Here is an 18,836-nt window from a genome sequence, read left to right as displayed (position 1 = left end):
CACCTTTCATTGTATTCCTAGGAGACAACTGCTTTCCTTCTCTCACCTTCTTCCCCCTTCCTAGGCTGCACCAGGCTGACTGACAAGGGAGCCTTCAACTGTCATGCACATGAAGCCGAAATTTAAGTCCCTGCACAACGCTTACCCAAGCTCCTCCAAAAAACTTGTCCTTGCATGTTCGTAGTAGACAATATGCTGTTTGTTTTGGCTAACACACACACACACACCAAAAAATGCTGATGGAACCAAGCACGCAACACTATATGACAGGTTTATTGCCCAAAGTTTTAAGGTCAGTATGAAGCTGGGCTGGAGAAGACAAGGAGAAAGAAAAAAATTGGTTTTCTTTATCATTTTAGGAAAGGGCTCATTATTTGGGTATTTTTATATACCTGACATTCCCATGGTCACAACAGAGCAGTTGTGACCACAACAGAGCAGGGAGAAAATGCCACAAATGGAAAAATAAAATGCATCAATATATGGAATCATGTTGCTTGCCATGAACATCTCAGGGTAACTTCTTTCATGCAATCTCATATGAGTAAAACTATGTTGATTTTCGAAATGTATTTTTTTTATCTAGTCCATTCCTATGTAGTTCAAGAAAGTGATGACTATTAGACAATAATTTGGAATCTTACTGACACTATAGCCTGGCCAGTATTTTTTAAAGGGTTCCACTGTGACATATTGCTGAAACTTGTTAACCTGCCTGTATTTCATTTCTCTGTTGATTTTACTGACCCTGGATTGGCTGTAAGATATTAACAAGCAAAATTTTTCCAAAAATTAGCTTATCTTATGAGACTCAAAAAGCCAGTTTATTCATGGAAAGGCCTATCAAAATTTATTAAAAGTTTAAGTTTATATGGTTTTTTAAAGAAAGGAATATGCTTTTATTATCACTTCCAGCCTATTGCTGGAAGTAGGCTAGTAAAAATATATTGTCTAACAAGAAGCCTTAGGGAGCCCTATCAGATACCAACAGGGGAAGCTCACATGTCCCCAGCACTGAGCTCATGTTACAGCATTCTCTCCTCTGGTCTTTTAAGTAACCCTGTGGTGTAGGTACTGTGATTATTGCCCCATGCAGGTAAAGAAACTGAGGCACAGACAGTTGAAGTTATACAAGTTCACACAGCAAAGACATGGAGGAGCTGCGATCCAGGCTCAGTGTTGGAAAGCTGGAGTTCTGGCTTTTTAACTATTTTGCTGCACAATGCCCAGAAAGACACCAGGAGCAGTAAACTGCACATCCCTCAGGAAGGGTCCATGACATTGGTACCACAAGCCTATTTTAGGCTATACTGCCTGCTCCTTGACCCTAAGGTTTTTAAAATACAGGTGGGGGATGGGGGAGAAACACTCCCAAAGAAAGCAACCAAGGCAATTACATGCTAACCACATAATCACATCAACTCTATGTGAGTAAATCAAATCCTTGCTTCTAGGCTTTCTGTCACTGATTTTGTCTTAAGTTCTACAATTTGTTCTCTCAATCTGCTGAGCACTGCTCTTTCCTATCGAGAAGACAGACTTCTGCCCAGTACCCAGTCAAGTGATCACAAGAAGCAGGTTAATGGGGGTCTCTGAAGCAGTGAGAGCATCTGTTTTTAGAAGTCAACCCAGAGGTATCTTGGTTGGAAAGAAAAATACAAACTGTAAAAAGAAAACTGCTGGGGTCATCGGATCCATTTAGAGTGTCACTGTCAGCTTTTTTTAAAAAAAATAAGATATAATACAAAGTGAAAATTGTTTCACGAACTTTTAATTTCAATTACAAATTATACATTAAAATGTGTATACCAGGTTATATTGTAAAATGTATTTTCTGTATAACTTGTGGTCAATAACATTTGAAAGACATTGTTCTTAAAAAGCAAATCATTGCCCCCAGGTTGGGACATCTCTGGTCTTTTTATCCCAGTGAGGTTCTTCACAGTGTGCGTCTGTGTAAATCACACCAAATAGAAGATGTACGGAACACTTGCAGTAATAGGGGTCGGGGAGCTACAGGAGGCCCCCTAGAGACTGTGATCTTTATGATGCCAACTTTTCTAATAAAGACTGAAGTCTAGAAAGTTCTGAAGGCCTGAAAGGTATTTATTCAAGAACAGGAATATTCAAGAACAAGAAAAGGTATTTATTCAAGAACAGGAATGTGGGATAAAAGGTGTCAGGCAAGGCAGGCCTTGTGAGTGCCTCTGAATCTGGTTTGCTGATGACATTCATATTATCCACACTGACGCGGCTGCCGCTCCTGATGGGCCATAACCTGGTGCACAGGAATCCCCACACTAATGTTTCTCACCGTCAGCTCCTGGGTCCCCCCACCCCACCAGCCAACAGCTGCTTTGGCCCAAGACTTCTCATCTGCTGGACCAATCAAAGTCCACCACAGCAGCTCCTCCGATGCTTCCTCCACCTCCACAGTATTTTTTCCCCACCAAGCTGGGTTCCTTCTTCCAAATTCTTCCCAAACTCCACATCTTCACCAAACCTTCCTTGAGCAGCCCAGCCTCATGCCAATCCCTGCCTCATCATCCTTCCATCATGTCTTTCTCATCCTCACAGCCTCCACATATCCCCACAGTCAGTGCTTATGGGATGTTTGTGCCTGTGTTTGCCCATCCAGCTGTTTGCATGTTTGTGCCTCCCCACACCTTTCTGGACTTGGACCACATGCCCAGGGTACGGTCAGCCCCTACCAGGGAAAGAAACACAACTGGCATGTGTTTCACAACCCCCAAAGGCTGCACACCATTTGGCAGGTGCTCAGATGCAGCCTGGCTACTCCCAATGTGCCTGGCTACTCCCATCTGAGAAGAAGGTAGATATTCTAGCTCAGAGAGATGAAAAATCCTTGGAAGATGGAGTCTGTGCTAAGCCAGGCTGTTTTGAGAAGCTAGTGTCTGCATCACATACATTCAGACTTAAAGTACTTCTCTAGAGGTATTCTTTGACTTAAACCGCATAGCTGCTTCTATCGCCTTGACAGCTAGGCTGAACCACCCACCTTAGCAGGTGCTTCTTTACTGGCCCATTGCTACCACCTATTGGCTCCTGGAGGAAACAAGAATGAGCCACATGTCTGAGGATAAGTGCTTCCATCTGAGTTCCCAAAAGGCTTTCGGGGGCTGGAAAATGATCACATGAGAAGCCACCATGTAGGGAATCCGATGCCTGCAGAATGCTTTTGCCATCTTGGCTCTGTCTTCCTGCCCTTCATCAAAGTTGGCTCAGGGAGTTCAAATATAGAACCAACATTTGTTTTAAAAACATAAGGCAGGCAAGCCCTACCCAGTAAAAATTGACATAGAGAGGTGAACTATCCCACATTCAGAGAAAAACTACTATTCCAGGCCCACCTTCCCAAGCACCTTGCTTCTGCAGAATTTTTATCGATGAGGCAACTATTAGGTTACCTGCCTTTGCCAGGGCTTAAAATCCCGCCCCTTAGCAAAGCAAAAACCTCATCTAGATCTTTCTAAGATGAGAGACAATCCTGTCGCTTTACATAGTATCAGCATAAGGATGGCCACTGAAGCAGAATCTCACATGATAAACTAAGCTATCCTTGGAAAACACAAGTATTTCCCAAAGTAGAATGTAGACTGTGTCACAACCCACCAAAAGTGGAAATTTTTGCATTCAAATTTCCTGGCTATGAGCTCAGACCACCACCACTACCAAACAAAATCTGGCTAGAATGGACTGCAGGGAGTGAAGTTGATGCTGATTTTCTCAGGAGGCCAGGGTTTAAAGTTGGGCTTTTCCTGGTTCCAATTCGTTGTCTGCCATTGCTCCAGGAAGAATATAGCTCGATTGTTCCTAATTTTGAAAAACATCAGAGCTGACCATTTGCCACAAGAAGTTACTTTTCAATGAAAAGAGAGGCAAACTCTTTCAGTTATTTATTGCTGCATAAAAAACCACCTCAAAATGTAGCAGCTTGAAACAATTTATTATTAAACTAAAATAAGTTATTAAAGCTACACCATGTCAGCTGTGGCCACTCCTGTGTTCAGCTGGGTGGGGCTAGAGCCTCCCAGACAGCCTCTGTCAGGTATCTGCACCTGCATGTGCTGCTGGTTGGCCTCTTCCTCCGCGTATTGACTCATCCTCCAGGGCCTTTTCCCATGGCATCACTCTACCAGGATAGCATGGATGTTCTTACACCACAGCAGCCCACTTCCAGGCGGGCCAACACAGAAACTCCCAGATCTCTCAACCATTAGGCCTGGAATTGACACAGTGTCACTTCTGCTTCATTCTACTGATCAAAGCAAGTCACAGGCTCACCCAGATTCAGGGAGCAGGAAACAGATTCCACCTACCAACAGGAAGAGTGATAAAAGCCTATGTGGAGGGGAGGGCTGTAGGCACCATCTCTAAGACAAGCTAACACAGACCTTAACAGAAGAGAGAATCAGATAGGCTTCATTATTCCACTGTCCATATGGAGGATCAACGTCTTTATCTGTACAATGGCATTAACAATGACTAGTTGGAGCATTGTTCAGATTCAAGGAGATAATGACAGTTAATGCTAGGCACATGGCACATGCTTGTGGCTCTCCAAGTGTAGCCAATTCCCATGAAACGTTGGGCTCCACCAGGAGCCTGTGAAGACCAAACCTGAGAGGAGGTGCCATTTTGGAAGCATGCAGGGTTCAAGGCTGGCTCCAAACCACACCCTGCTGTGAGTTTGCCAGGGAATGTTCATGCTTTGGTTGACTTTTCTCACCTTCGTTTTCTTCTCCGACCCATCTAAAAAGGCTCGAAATTTATTTCTTTTGAAATCAAAGATTCAGAGGAGACTAGTTTCTCACTTGCAATAAGGATGCTACCATACCGAAGGGCACCCCGAGACCAGCACACAGCAGGCCAGTGAGGCCATGCACGCAGGACGTGGAGCCTGCTGGCCCTCCGACAAGCAGCTCCACTTTTATCCATTTTAAGCATTAGGGTCATTCAATATAAAATCTGGTGTGTGGTTGGAACCCCTGGTTTATTACAAAGTGCCACCTTGGCTAGCAGAATGTTAGCAGACTGGAACACCAGAGAGCCAAGTTTTGATGAGGATGAGAGAGATTTATACTTTAAGAGAAGTGGGCAAAAAGAAGATGCATGATTGAGCATCTTGGGAGGCAGCATTCAAGAGATGAAGCAGAGTATGCGTATGTAATGGATGCACACAAAAGAGCCTTAACAAAGGAGGAAATCCTGCCTTCGCAACAACATGAAGGAACCTGGAGGACACCATGCTAAGTGAAATAAGCCAGATACAGAAGGAAAATTACAGCAAGATACCACTTTCATGAGGAATCTAAAATAATTAAACTCAGAAGCAAAGAGTAGAATGATGGTTGCCAGGAGCTGAGGGGAGGGGAAAAGAGAAAGGTATTAGTCAAAGGGCACAAGGTTTTGGTTATAAAGATAAGTAAGTCCTAAAGAGTTAATGTACATCAGAGTGTCCATAGCCAGCAATACTGTATTGTGTACTTAAAAATTCATTAAGAGGATAGATCTTATGTTACGTGTTCTTATCACAAAAACAAATAAATAAAAAGCGGACAAGGACACTTTGGGAGGTGATAGATACGCTTATGGCCTTGATTATAGTGATGGTTTCACCTTGCATACTTATCTCCACACATACCAAGTTGCATGCATTAAATATGTACAACCTTGTACCCATGAAAATTAAAAATAAAAACTTCTAATAATATATATACAGATTATTGTAGGTTAATCATCCCTCAATAAACTGCTGTTTGTTTGGGTTTTTTGAGAGAGATGAAGCAGAGTTGGAGAGTGCTGTGACCTCTGAGCCAGTCTCTGCCAGGCCTGCCACGTCTCCCACCGGGAACTGTCCCTGTGCTTATTCTTGGCTTCCAGAATCACTGCATCAAGGCATTCTCCCTGGAAGTGCTGGAGAGTTACCCCTAGTGAGACACTCAGCCACAGACAGGCAGGAGTGGCGGTGAATACCGCAGCTTTCCGAGCCCGCCTTCTTATCTCTGGGGGTGGAGGAAGAATCCCCTAGTTTGTCCCCTTGGTCCTCACCTCCGCTACTTGTCCTCCTGACTACTGGTTTTAACCCATCCTAGCCACTCTTTCCATAGAGAGGGAGACAAAAATGAATGGAATTATGCAATGCCCTTGTAACTGTAAAGGGCAGAAACCAAACTTATATTAGCTCAAAGAAATAAGAGATTTATTGCTCACTTAACTAAAAATTCCAGCAGTCTTCTAGCTTCAGGCACCATGGGAGTCAGGAGCTCAAATGATGCCACCTCCATCTCTCAGTTCTGCTTTCTTAGGGGAGTTGTATCCTTATAGGGCTGAGATTGATGCCTGCAGCGCCAGGATTAGTGGCCTCAGTGCAAGGACTATTTTTCCTTGATGGTTCTAGTATAAGTCTAGGATGGAGTTCTCACGAATCTGGCCTGATAATGGGCCAAACCTAAATCTATCAAGGTGCAGAGCAGTAAGGATGCTCTGGTTGGCCAACACCAACTTGCGTATGCACTGCAGGATTTAGGCAGCATTGGCTCCACACAAAACACATAGAGGAAGGTGATTTTCTTTTTATTATTATTATTATACTTCAAGTTCTAGGGTACCTGTGCACAATATGCAGGTTTGCTACACAGGTATACATGTGCCATGTTGGTTTGCTGCACCCATTGACTCATTATTTACATTAGGTATATCTCCTAATGCTATCCCTCCCCCCTCCCCCCACCCCATGACAGGCCCTGGTGTGTGACGTTCCCCACTCTGTGTCCAAGTGTTCTCATTGTTCAATTCCCACCTATGAGTGAGAACATGCGGTGTTTGGTTTTCTGTCCTTGTTATATTTTGCTGAGAATGATGGTTTCCACCTTCATCCATATCCCTGCAAAGGACATGAACTCATCATTTTTTATGGCTGCATAGTATTCCATGGTGTATATGTGCCACCTTTTCTTTATCCAGTCTATTATTGATGGACATTTGGGTTAGTTCCAAGTCTTTGCTATTATTAATAGTGCCACAATAAACATACCTGTGCATGTGTCTTTATAGTAGCATGATTTATAATCCTTTGGGTATATACTCAGTAATGGGATTACTCGGTCAAATGGTATTTCTAGTTCTAGATCCTTGAGGAATCACCACACTGTCTTCCACAATGGTTGAACTAATTTACTCTCCCACTAACACTGTAAAAGTGTTCCTATTTCTCTACATCCCTTCCAGCATTTGTTGTTTCCTGACTTTTTAATGATCGCCATTCTAACTGGCGTGAGACGGTATTTCATTGTGATTTTGATTTGCATTTCTCTGATGACCAGTGATGATGAGCATCTTTTCATATGTCTGTTGGCTGAATAAATGTCTTCTTTTGAGAAGTGTCTGTTCATATCCTTTGCCCACTTGTTGATGGGGTTGTTTGTTTTTTTCTTGTAAATTTGTTGGAGTTCATTGTAGATTCTGGATATTAGCCCTTTGTCAGATGAGTAGGTTGCGAAAATTTTCTCCCATTCTGTAGATTGCCTGTTCACTCTGATGGTAGTTTCTTTTGCTGTGCAGAAGCTCTTTAGTTTAATTAGATCCCATTTGTCAATTTTGGCTTTTGTTGCCATTGCTTTTGGTGTTTTAGACATGAAGTCCTTGCCCATGCCTATGTCCTGAATGGTAATGCCTAGGTTTTCTTCTAGGGTTTTTATGGTTTTAGGTCTAACGTTTAAGTCTTTAATCCATCTTGAATTAATTTTTGTATAAGGTGTAAGGAAGGGATCCAGTTTCAGCTTTCTACATATGGCTAGCCAGTTTTCCCAGCACCATTTATTAAATAGGGAATCCTTTCCCCATTTCTTGTTTTTGTCAGGTTTGTCAAAGATCAGATGGTTGTAGATATGCGGCATTATTTCTGAGGGCTCTGTTCTGTTCCATTGGTCTATACCTCTGTTTTGGTACCAGTACCATGCTGTTTTGGTTACTGTAGCCTTGTAGTATAGTTTGAAGTCAGGTATCGTGATGCCTCCAGCTTTGTTCTTTTTGCTTACGATTGCCTCAGCTATGCAGGCTCTTTTTTGGTTCCATATGAAATTTAAAGTAGTTTTTTCCAATTCTGTGAAGAAAGTCATTGGTAGCTTGATGGGTATACCATTGAATCTATAAATTACTTTGGGCAATATGGCCATTTTCATGATATTGATTCTTTCTATCCATGAGCATGGAATGTTCTTCCATTTGTTTGTGTCTTCTTTTATTTCATTGAGCAGTGGTTTGTAGTTCTCCTTGAAGAGGTCCTTCACATCCCTTGTAAGTTGGATTCCTAGGTATTTTATTCTCTTTGTAGTAATTGTGAATGGGAATTCACTCATGATTTGGCTCTCTGTTTGTGTGTTATTTGTGTATAGGAATGCTTGTGATATTTGCACATTGATTTTGTATCCTGAGACTTTGCTGAAGTTGCTTATCAGCTTAAGGAGATTTTGGGCTGAGACAATGGGATTTTCTAAATATACAGTCATGTCATCTGCAAACAGAGACAATTTGACTTCCTCTTTTCCTAATTGAATACCTTTTATTTCTTTCTCTTGCCTGATTGCCCTGGCCAGAACTGAGGAAGGTGATTTTCCAAAGGAAAGTCCAGGTACTGTCACCAGAACAAGAGGCGGATGGAGTTTGGTTGGGAAAAAACAACAGTTACCCACCTCAAGAACTAACAATGCTGAACATATATCATGTTTCTGCCACCTGCCAGGCTCTATTTATATGCTGTCATTAAATCCTTAGAGGTAGATATCATCCCCAATGCCCCCATTTTATAGAGGAGAATACTAAGGTCAAGGAGGTGAAGCCACTTGCCCAGCGCTGCACCATTAGAAGGCATGATTCGACCAGTGTCCAGATTAGAAGTTATTTGCTTTTCTTCCTGGATCTCCTGCCTCTGTATTCTTTTGGATTTGGGTATGACAAGCTGGCCCACAAGTCTAGCTTTGTAGTTTGGTGTTCATGCACTTCTCTGTCTGTTGGTCAAAACTGGCATCCAAGAGAAAGTAGCCTGAGAGGCTTCACTAGAGCCTCCAGCTTCACATCCCTATTTCCCAGAATTCAAGAGGCAGATTCCTGCCTCTCCTAGCTCGTGACTGTGAGGACTTCCAATTCTTTTTTTTTTTTTTTTTTTTTTTTTTTTTAGACAGAGTCTTGCTCTGTCACCCAGGCTGGAGTGCAGTGGCGCAATCTCAGCTCACTGCAACCTCTGCCTCCTGGATTCCAGTGATTCTCCTGCCTCAGCCTCCCAAGTAGCTGGGATTACAGGATGCGCCATCACACTCAGCCAATTTTTGTATTTTTAGTAGAGACAGGGTTTCACCATGTTGGCCAGGCTGGTCTCAAACTCCTGACCTCAGGTGATCTGCCCACCTTGGCCTCCCAAAGTGCTGACATTATAGGTGTAAGCCACTGTGCCCAGCAGGGATTTCTAATTCTCAGCCTCATTGCAGAAGAGAAGAGAGTCATTGCTTCCTCAATTTGACCTGCAGCTCAGTTCGTTTTTCACTTTTCTGGTGTAATCTGGGCAACAACTCTGATACTTCATGCATGTCTGTTCTGTTCCACATATGAATGCCCTTGGCAGGCCTGTCTGTCATCCACCAATCTGAAGACACTGGGGAACAGTTCAGATCCCCTCGAGGCCTTTGCCTTCCTACTGACTATCTCCATTTTCAGAAGGGCAGCAAAGGAAGAAATTATGAGTTAGAAAGCCACCTCACGTCTTCAGCCAGGACCCAGCAAGAGCTCCTGAGAAGGGAAAGTTACTACCCAAAGCCCGAGTAGCCAGAGCAGCACTTCTGAACCATTTTTTGAACACAGGACACATCTGGTAAAGCCCTTGAATCTCTTCTCAAAATGTTTGTAAGCACATTAAGTAAAATACCCAGGAGTACAAAGGAAACCACTTATACTGAACTACAGTTATCAAAACATCTTACAACAAATTTATGATGTGCTAATATCTGTGATTATTAATTGGCACACTAAATAGCAGGATCTAGCTGTAAGGCTAATTGTTAACATGATTTTGAAGTCACGATGAGTGTAAATAATGTTTTGAAATGCCTATAAAACTGTAATGTAATATGAAAATATCTATGGTTTCTATTGATGACAGTCACAGGTACTACTGACACTGCCACGAGTTGTTGTCCACAGAATTGAAGGAAATGCTAAGTTGTGCATCACTTTCCATGTTAATAAAGGTGCGATTATATTATTCAAGTTTACAAATCTCTTGAATTCTACTCCCAGAATTTTGAGGGACTCTCAGCAGATCCCAGGCTAAGAACCAAGTGACATTCTAGAGTGTCTGACGTTACAGCATCCATGTATGGGTGTCTACAGCCGTCCTCTTGGCAGCCCTGTGAGTATTGTCATCCGCATTCTTCAGTTCAGGAAACTAAGGCTGGAAAAAGCTAAACCATGGGAAGGCACAGCAGTGAGTGGACCCGGCTCTGGAGCCCACGGCCTTCCTGTTTTCCTGCTTCTGTCTCAGCAGCCTCATCATGGTGAAGCCAGTGTCTCATGCCTCATCTCCAGGAAGAGGGGAGATGAAGTGGAAAGTCCTCATCCCCAATGCCAGGAACAAAACAAGCAACGCTGCAGCCATTTCTGCTTCCCACTCCCCCATGAGCTGTTCTCAGAAATGGAGAGAAATGTGGCTATACATGCAAGCCCTTTAGAGGGGAAATAAATGTGTGAAAAATTCCACTCAGCAAGGCCTGCAGTTAAATTGTGCCACCTCATGAGGAAACCCAAGCCTCCGGGGGGTTAATGCATTTGGGGCTGGTTAATATCAGCATGAGCAGTGTCCAAGGAGCACTGCTGAGGCCCCGCACACTTAGGACGTGAAGAACTGCCTCTTGCCTGTGCAGGACATGAGGGCTCCTGAAGGCTGGGCCTTTGGAAATGAAGCATCAGGCTCAAGTCCTGCCGTCAGCCTCCCCATAGCCATTGAATGCAGGGAAGGGTAAAACTGCAGCCTCCTCCAGCTCAGGAAATTGCTTTTTGCCTACTGGGACTCCACATGCGTTTTCACTTTGCTGGCCTCTGTCCCAGCAGCCAGTGCAGTGAACATCTGCCAGCCATCGAGTCCACCTCACTGGCACCCAGGGCCTCATCTCACATCTCAGCAATTCCTCATGGACGATAATCTCAGTCTGCATGGAACAGAGCAGACCTCTGTGTTGGGAAGGCCCACTGCAGAGATGAACTGGAAATAAAGACTTAACTCAGGGTGTAACAGGGGTATCTACAGTTCCTGTCAGCTCTGTTGGAGTGTTAGGCTGACAACTCAGCTACCAGCCTTACCCAGCTTAGCTGAAATCTGTTCCAGAGGTGGACTATGCCATCCAGGCTCAATTCCCCTGTGCAATAGCGTCCCCAGTGTCGAAGCAAATTGAGAGCAGATTTCATTTAGTTTGAAGCCTTTAAAGGGGCTTTGATTTTTTATTAATCTGAATCTCCTCATGAGGAAACAATCAGACAAATCCAAAATGAGGGACATTCCAAAAATAACAGCCTGGGGTTTTCAAAATTGTCAATGTCATGGGGGAAGAAAGGGCTGAGGAACTGTTCTGGAATAGAGGAGGCTAGAGAGATAAGTCAGCAAATGCAATGTGTGAACCTGGGCTGGATCCTGGAGCAAACACACAGGAAAACAGTTATTAAGGACACATACTGGGACAATTGGGGAAATTTGAATATACACCATATTAGATAACAGTGCTGTTCCAATGCAAAATTTCCTGATTTTGGTGTAGGCAAAGATCCCTGGTCTTAGAGCATCTGCAGATCAAAGGTTATGTGTGCATAACTGCATCTCAAATGGGTTCAGAAAAGATTAGAGAAAAAGAGAGACAGAGAAAGAAAGGAAGAAAGATAGATATAGATAGATAGATACATAGATAGATACATAGATGGTAGATAACTAAGCACAAATTAAGCAAAACGTTAACAATTAGTGAATCTAGATGAGGAGTAAATTGGTATCTATTGTACTATTTTGCAACTTTCTATAGGTTTAAAAATTTTCAAAACAAAAATGTGAAAGGAAACTCTTCAGAAAAGGAAGAAGGAAAAATAAATTTTGTACTTCCAAATAATGTAATGTAGTGGTTACCTTCCAGGGAAGGTAAGTGAATGGAATCAGGGAGATACATGCAGTTAATTTCAACAGTTTTGGTAATGTCCACTTTCTCAAGGTGGATGGTGGGTTCAATGTTTGTTTTAATACAATGCTTCATCAATTCAAATGAAATATAATAGAGTCTTTCATATGTATCAATTATTACATAGAAATGCATATTTTACCAAATAATTACCTTGCAAAAATGTTTTCATTAATATTTTTCTTTTTCTTTCTTTTCTTTTTTTTTTGGAAACAGGGTCTCGCACTGTCACCCAGACTGGAGTGCGGTGAGCCATGATCGTGCAGTGGCATGATCACAGCTCACTGCAGCCTTGACCTCCGGGATCAAGGAATCCTCCCACCTCTGCCTCCCAAGTATCTGGGACCATAGGTGCATGCCATCATACTCAGCTAATTTTTAACTTTTCTGTAGAGACTGGGGTCTCACTACATTGTCCAAGCTGGTCTCAAACTCCTGGGCTCAAGCCATCCTCCCACCTTGGCATCCCAAAATGTTGAGATTTCAGGCATGAGCCACCACACTCAGTCAATATTTCTTTACATTTTTTATTTATTTGTCCTCAGAGGTAGATCAATGAAAGTATTTTTTGAGGAGGTCCTGAAATTCCATGTGTCTGTTATTGGCCAAAAAAGCCCACCCCAGCTGGTAGAAGGATAGAGCGTCTTTATTTACAACAACAGAACTGCTTGGCTGTTGATGGCTTGTTGGTGCTTGTTGGTGCTTGTTGCCAAAGATTTTCAGGACTGCCTTCTGTAGTGATCACCAGCTCCCTGCTTTGATGGTTGGTTCACTACTGGCAGGGAAGAAGAGCACTTCTTTTGGCCTTAGGGGTTTTGCCCTGACTCTTTCTTTCCCTACAGCCACCCCCACCCCCAACACCACCCCCAATGCCTAAAGTTGGTTAGGGGTGGCAGGCAAGTGCTGAAACCACGCGTGGAGAGGGGGATCCCCCAGCTGTGCAATTTCTCCCAGCAAATTGGTGTTAACGGAAACAAAGCCTGGGGAGCCGCCAAACACAAAACCATGTAACAATGGCCACACCGAGAGTACAAACCACACGGAGCAGCCCCTGCCTAGACCTGTCCAGTGTCTTCCCAACACACCTCAAATGAACATCCGTCTCCTTGCTGTGAACTTTAAGGCCCAGAAGGGCTCCTCTAAGCCTCTGTAGCCTCATCTTCTACAACATCCTCTCCCTACCTTTTGCTCACAGTGTGGCAGCTGTGCTGGTTTTCTCTGCACACACTTCAATACCCCTTGGGGATTTTGCATTTGCTCTTCCCGTCTCCTGGGATGCTTTTCCCCACAATCCTCACATGGCTGATTCTTCTGGTTGTTCCGGTCTCAGTGCCAATATCACCTCCTCAGAAAGCCCCTTCCTGACCCCTTAGTGTGAGACAGCCCGTCTTACAGGTACTCGTTTATTTTTTCATAGTATTTTTTCTATACTTGTCTGGTTTACTTATTAACTTCTTTATTTTTCATTTCCCACCAGCGGGATATAATGGCTTGTTCATTGCTGAAGCCCCAGCACCCAGCCAGTGACATCCTAAGGACCTCATTCACACATCCATTCACATGTGACTTGGGCAGTTATTTTCCCGCCACCTTCAGTTTCTTGCTCCATGAAAAAGTCCTAACACCTACAGCACCATATCAATGTGAAGAGGAGAATATACATCAAGGGCAGGTATCACCATAGCTACCGTGCACCTGCTACTGGGTGGGCGCTCTATAAATGCTGGCTTCCTTCCTGTCTCTCAGCTCCTTACAAAGCAGTTTTGACCTATGCTGTACCATTTGCCCTTTGTCAAACCTTTTAGTTAAGCTGTGTTAAACCTTTTGCAGTAGCTAGGGAAGCAATTGTTACCCCTATTCCATAGACGAGGAAATGAAAACTCAGAGAGATAAAATTACACAGAATCACACAGTCAGGGGTAACATGGGCTATTCTTGAATCCAGTCTTCCTGTTTCAAAATTTTGAACCCATATTCCTTACACTCCCTTGCAATACAATGTGGTTACTTAAGGACACATAAAGATAGAAATGAGAGACGATGATGAGGGGAAATATTCACCAGCTTTCCAGATGGTGGGAGAAAGAGACAGGGAAGTGCGGCACTCCTTCGCACCTGTTTGTAGAGCTTGCTCTACTTACAGCCAGACCTTCCTTTCTCAGCTGTTGTGGCCCCTGGAGTCTGATTAGGAGAATGGACTTTTGTCCCAGAGCCCTTTTGTCTAGAGCCGTTGCTGGTCTGGACCGGGGGAGATGATCCCCGACACGTCCTTAGGAGCCCACATTTCTAAAAGAGCATCCAGAACAATCTCTGCGTCTCCAGACCTCAGCACCAGGGATGAGCTCAGACAGGTACCAGGTTGCTGCCAGCTGTTCCTAGGTTAGAAATGACTGACTTCCTCATTGTCATCGTTCACTGAACAAAGCTGTGTTGCCTTGGTTTACTGGCACCATTGCTTCCACACGGGTTATCTCTAATGTTTCTCCAAGAGCTAAAGATTTGCCTCATCTCCAAGACCAGAAAGCTTCTTTTCCCAGCCACGGGAATGGACAGGATCCCCAACTCTGACCTCAACCATCACGCACACCTGGGCATAACCTCTCCTGCTGATGTTACCAAAACACCAGGGTTTCTGTCTAGGTCCCATTGCTTGCAGCACAGAAAGCCAATCACTGGGATGAGTATTGCCAGGAAAGAAGGTTTTAATTCAGTGCTGCAGCTGAGGAAATAGGAAATCAATCTCAAATCCGTCTCCTCAACTGACTTAAATTAGGGGTTTACATAGCAAGGAAGAAATGTAACCACATGTGGGAAAATAGGTATTAGGGAGGGTAGGGGAGAGGAATTGGTCCTCAGGAAGCAGGTGGCCGGTTAGGCAGTCATGACAGGTTGGGGGGTCTGGCATCTCACTGTCCAGGTGCAGTGATCTGATGAGTTTCAGGTCCTTGATATAATCTGCGAGGCCTGATTATTGGTTTCCTGAGGAAGAAACTCAGGTAAGACAAATGTAACTTTCTCAAGTTTTAAGACTGGGAGAGTCAATTTCTATGTTTATTCAAAAGAAACCATAAACATTAGTTATATGGGACAATTGGGTCAGTGTCAATGTGAGCAATTCCTGGCAAGCCAGAAGTAAGAGGGGAGCACAGGTGCAGGTAATTAAATGATGTGTACCAGGGACTCAGTTTTGCTGCTCTGACTCAGACAACAACTCTGTGCATAGCAAGCTCTATGGCAGTAACATCAGCTCACAGTGATGCTGACGACATGTGTAACACTAGCCTTCACTCTGCACTTCAGCTGTGCCAGGCATGATACACATATGCCCCGTGCACACTCACCCGGATAAAATCGAGGCTAAGAGAGATTAAATGACTTGCTCAGAGTTGAAAGAACTTTTAAAACTTTTACTAGTTTCTATTTTTAGCAAAGTTACAAATACATACAGTTTAAAGAGCCTAACAATTCAAGTTTTGTTATAAAATATCATTTCCCCTACTCATCAGCCCCCTTCACGGATCTTAGCTGATTGTTTTGGCATATGCTGACCTTTCTTGAAGAATATGTTTTTATTGCTACATCTTGACTTTTACATCACCCCTCTGTACACACATGCCACTTTCCCATAACCCTGGCTTCTCCCAACATAATTATTTCAAAATTTGTTGTTAGAGATAAATCATCAGTGTTTGAATTATTACGAATATGTAAATACTCCTCAGATCTTATTATGATGTAATTTTTGTAGTTATTAATACTCCAAAGTTAATCATTATTTTCTTTTGATTTGCTTAGATTTCTGTGTATTTATCGTTCATTCAATCACAAATGCTATCAATTGTCTAAATTTCTTCTTAATGCATGAGGCTTTCTATTGATTTTAATTTCCTAAGGAAGTCTCCCCAGGAGCCTTCAGAGGGGCTCTAAATTGTCCTGATTTCTCTCTATTTCTATGTCACCCAAAGAGAAAATGAAAAGAATGGCATGACCAGAAGTTGAGCAGTGTACATCCTGCACAGCCAAATGCAACAGGTCTTTTCCAGAGTCTGCTGCCACTCGGTAACCTCCTGTGTTGGATCTTCTCATTCCTATACCTCTTGTCTTCCTCTATTGGATTTACTCTGTAATTTTGATGGAACACACACCTTGAATAGCTTCTGGCGGTGGTTCAGCTGGGAGTAGAATTCTAGTTGGAGATCATTTTTCTTCACTAGTTTGAAAGCATGCTTCGTTGCCTTCTAGTTGGCATTGAGAACTTCAAATCCTTCCTAATCCTAGGTTCTTTATAAGCCTCTCTACAGATATAGATATAGATATAGATATAGATATAGATATAGATATGGATATAGGTATATCTATAGATATGGATATAGGTATATCTATAGATATAGATATAGATATATGTGTATCTATAGATATAGATAGATATACGTATATCTATAGATACAGATAGATATACCTCTTCTTTTTGACCACAGTGATGATGTGCCTTGTCATGGGCCTATTTTCATCCATTATGATAGTAACTTGGGGGACCCCTCCAATCTGAAAACTTATGTTCTAAAAAACTTAGAAAGTTTTTTGAATTTTTTCCATTTATTATTTTATTCCATAAGTTTTCTTTAATCCTATTTCTGCAACTTCTATTAATCAGATGTTGGATCTCTTGGACTCGTTCTCTAATTTTCCTTTCTCTTCTGGTTTCCATCTATTTCTTTTTGCTCTGTTTTTTGTAAGAATACCTCAACTTTATCTGGAAACTTATTTTGAGGTTTTCTTTGCTGCTATGTTATTTTCATTTCCAAGAGTTTATTTGTATTCTCTGAACGTTTTTTATAACATCTTTTTCTCTTTTGATTATTGCAATTTATTTTCTTATCTCCCTAAAGCAGGGGTCCCCAATCCCTGGGCTGCAAACCAAGAGCCATAAGCCAGGTCCATGGCGTGTTAGGAACCAGGCTACACAGCAGAATGTGAGTGGCTGGTGAATAAGCATTACTGCCTGAGCTCTGCCTCCCATCAGATCACTGGCAGCATTAGATTTTCACAGGAGTGTGAACCCTATTGTGAACTGCACATGCAAGGGATCTAGGTTGTGTGCTCCTTATGAGAATCTAATGCCTGGTGATCTGAGGTGGAACAGTTTCATCCCAAAACCATCCCCACCCCCAACCCCCTCAACCCCCATCGTGGAAACATTGTCTTCCATGAAACCAGTGCCTGGTGTCAGAAAGGTTGCGGGCCACTGCCATAAAGTATTAATAGTCTGTTTCTAGAGTGTCTTCTTCCTAACTATTCTATGCTTCTTCTGTCTGATTACTTTCAGCTTTATTTTATTCTAAGTCAGTCTTTCTCAACTAGGTTCTTCTTTAGAATCACAGATCATAGAAAATTATTTGTGACTATTTTCTTAATTCCGCCCCCTCAGAATGGTGCATAATAGTATGATTCTATGTAGGTCTGGATGCCTTAGGCTTACTTCTTTCAGGGAAATCCTGATTATTCATGAGACAATTGTGATATGCTGAATAATGGGCTTCCCATGCCCTAATCTCCAGGACTTGTATATAACAAAAGGAACTTTTCAGATCAAATTAAGAATCTTGAGATGAGGAGATTATCCTGCATTATCTCAGCTAGACTTAAGTGTAATTACCAGGGTCCTTTAAAGAAGGAGGCAAGATCAACAGAGACAGAAGGCCATGTGACAACAGAAGCAAAAATTGGAATGAAGGGGCCATAAGCCAAGAAATCTAAGCACCTCCAGAAGCTGGAAAAGTCAAAAGAACATACTCCTTGGAGTCTCTAGCAGGAACCAGCCTGGCCAATACCTTGCCTTCACCCAGTGAAATTGATTTCAGACTTCTAGCCTCCAGACCTGCAAGAAAATAAATGTGTGTTGTTTCAAGCCCCAAGTTGATGGTAATTCGTTATAGTAGTCATAGGAAATGAATCCCATGAGTAACTCTTAGTTTTCTGCTAGCATTTCAGAGTAAGGAACTAAATGCTAACTGGAAGATCAGAGTGCAAGAACCACACTCGGCATCTGCAGCTCCACTGTAGGAGACTCCAGGTGGGCCATGTTTCTGGGAAACTGCTGATTTCAGTACCTTTAACTCTTTCTTTTTTGGCTGGACAGACTCCCAAGAGAACACTCTCCAGGTCTCCTGACTGGAAGGTGAAGACTGACTGCAGCATCCTGGGATCCAGGTCAGGAAAGCAGGCTGAGGCTCATCAGCATCCAGCTGCCCCTCATCGCACTGCTGCAGTGCACAGTCCAGGTGTCCAGACCATGCCTTACCCTCTCCAGCCAGCCTTTGCTGAGACAGGTGGGCAGTGGCCTGGCTGCCCACAGTAGGGTGAAGACATAGAGATCTGAGTGCTTACTAAACAAATCCTCCTTATTTGAGTCTTTCTGCCTTACCCCCAATTTCAGAAGTATCTGCTGCCCCTAGTTCCCAAGGTTTATGGAATTTGCAGCACACATCTGCTGTTTTATAATTTTCCCCACTACAGCCTTCTGAGCTTTGTTTTCTTTCATCAGTTACCAGTCATCTATCTGTATTCCAACTCCCAAACCATGTTGTTGTCATTTCTTCTCCTATT

General features: G+C 42.9%; 1 protein-coding gene across 1 annotated transcript in view; it reads left to right on the top strand.

The window, feature by feature from the left end:
- The window catches only part of LOC129022003 (uncharacterized), a 94,230-nt gene that overhangs the window by 61,450 nt on the left and 13,944 nt on the right, over nt 1-18,836 (top strand). The window contains exons 2-3 of the mRNA XM_054468129.1: nt 16,196-16,289; nt 17,120-17,203. Coding sequence (XP_054324104.1) covers nt 16,254-16,289; nt 17,120-17,203 — 120 coding nt within the window. The 5' untranslated portion in view covers nt 16,196-16,253. The remainder of the gene's footprint in view (nt 1-16,195; nt 16,290-17,119; nt 17,204-18,836) is intronic.

The sequence above is a fragment of the Pongo pygmaeus genome, chromosome 21 (genome assembly GCF_028885625.2).
Source record: "Pongo pygmaeus isolate AG05252 chromosome 21, NHGRI_mPonPyg2-v2.0_pri, whole genome shotgun sequence".
In the NCBI taxonomy this organism is placed as follows: domain Eukaryota; kingdom Metazoa; phylum Chordata; class Mammalia; order Primates; family Hominidae; genus Pongo; species Pongo pygmaeus.
This window is presented reverse-complemented; position numbering and strand designations above follow the sequence as displayed.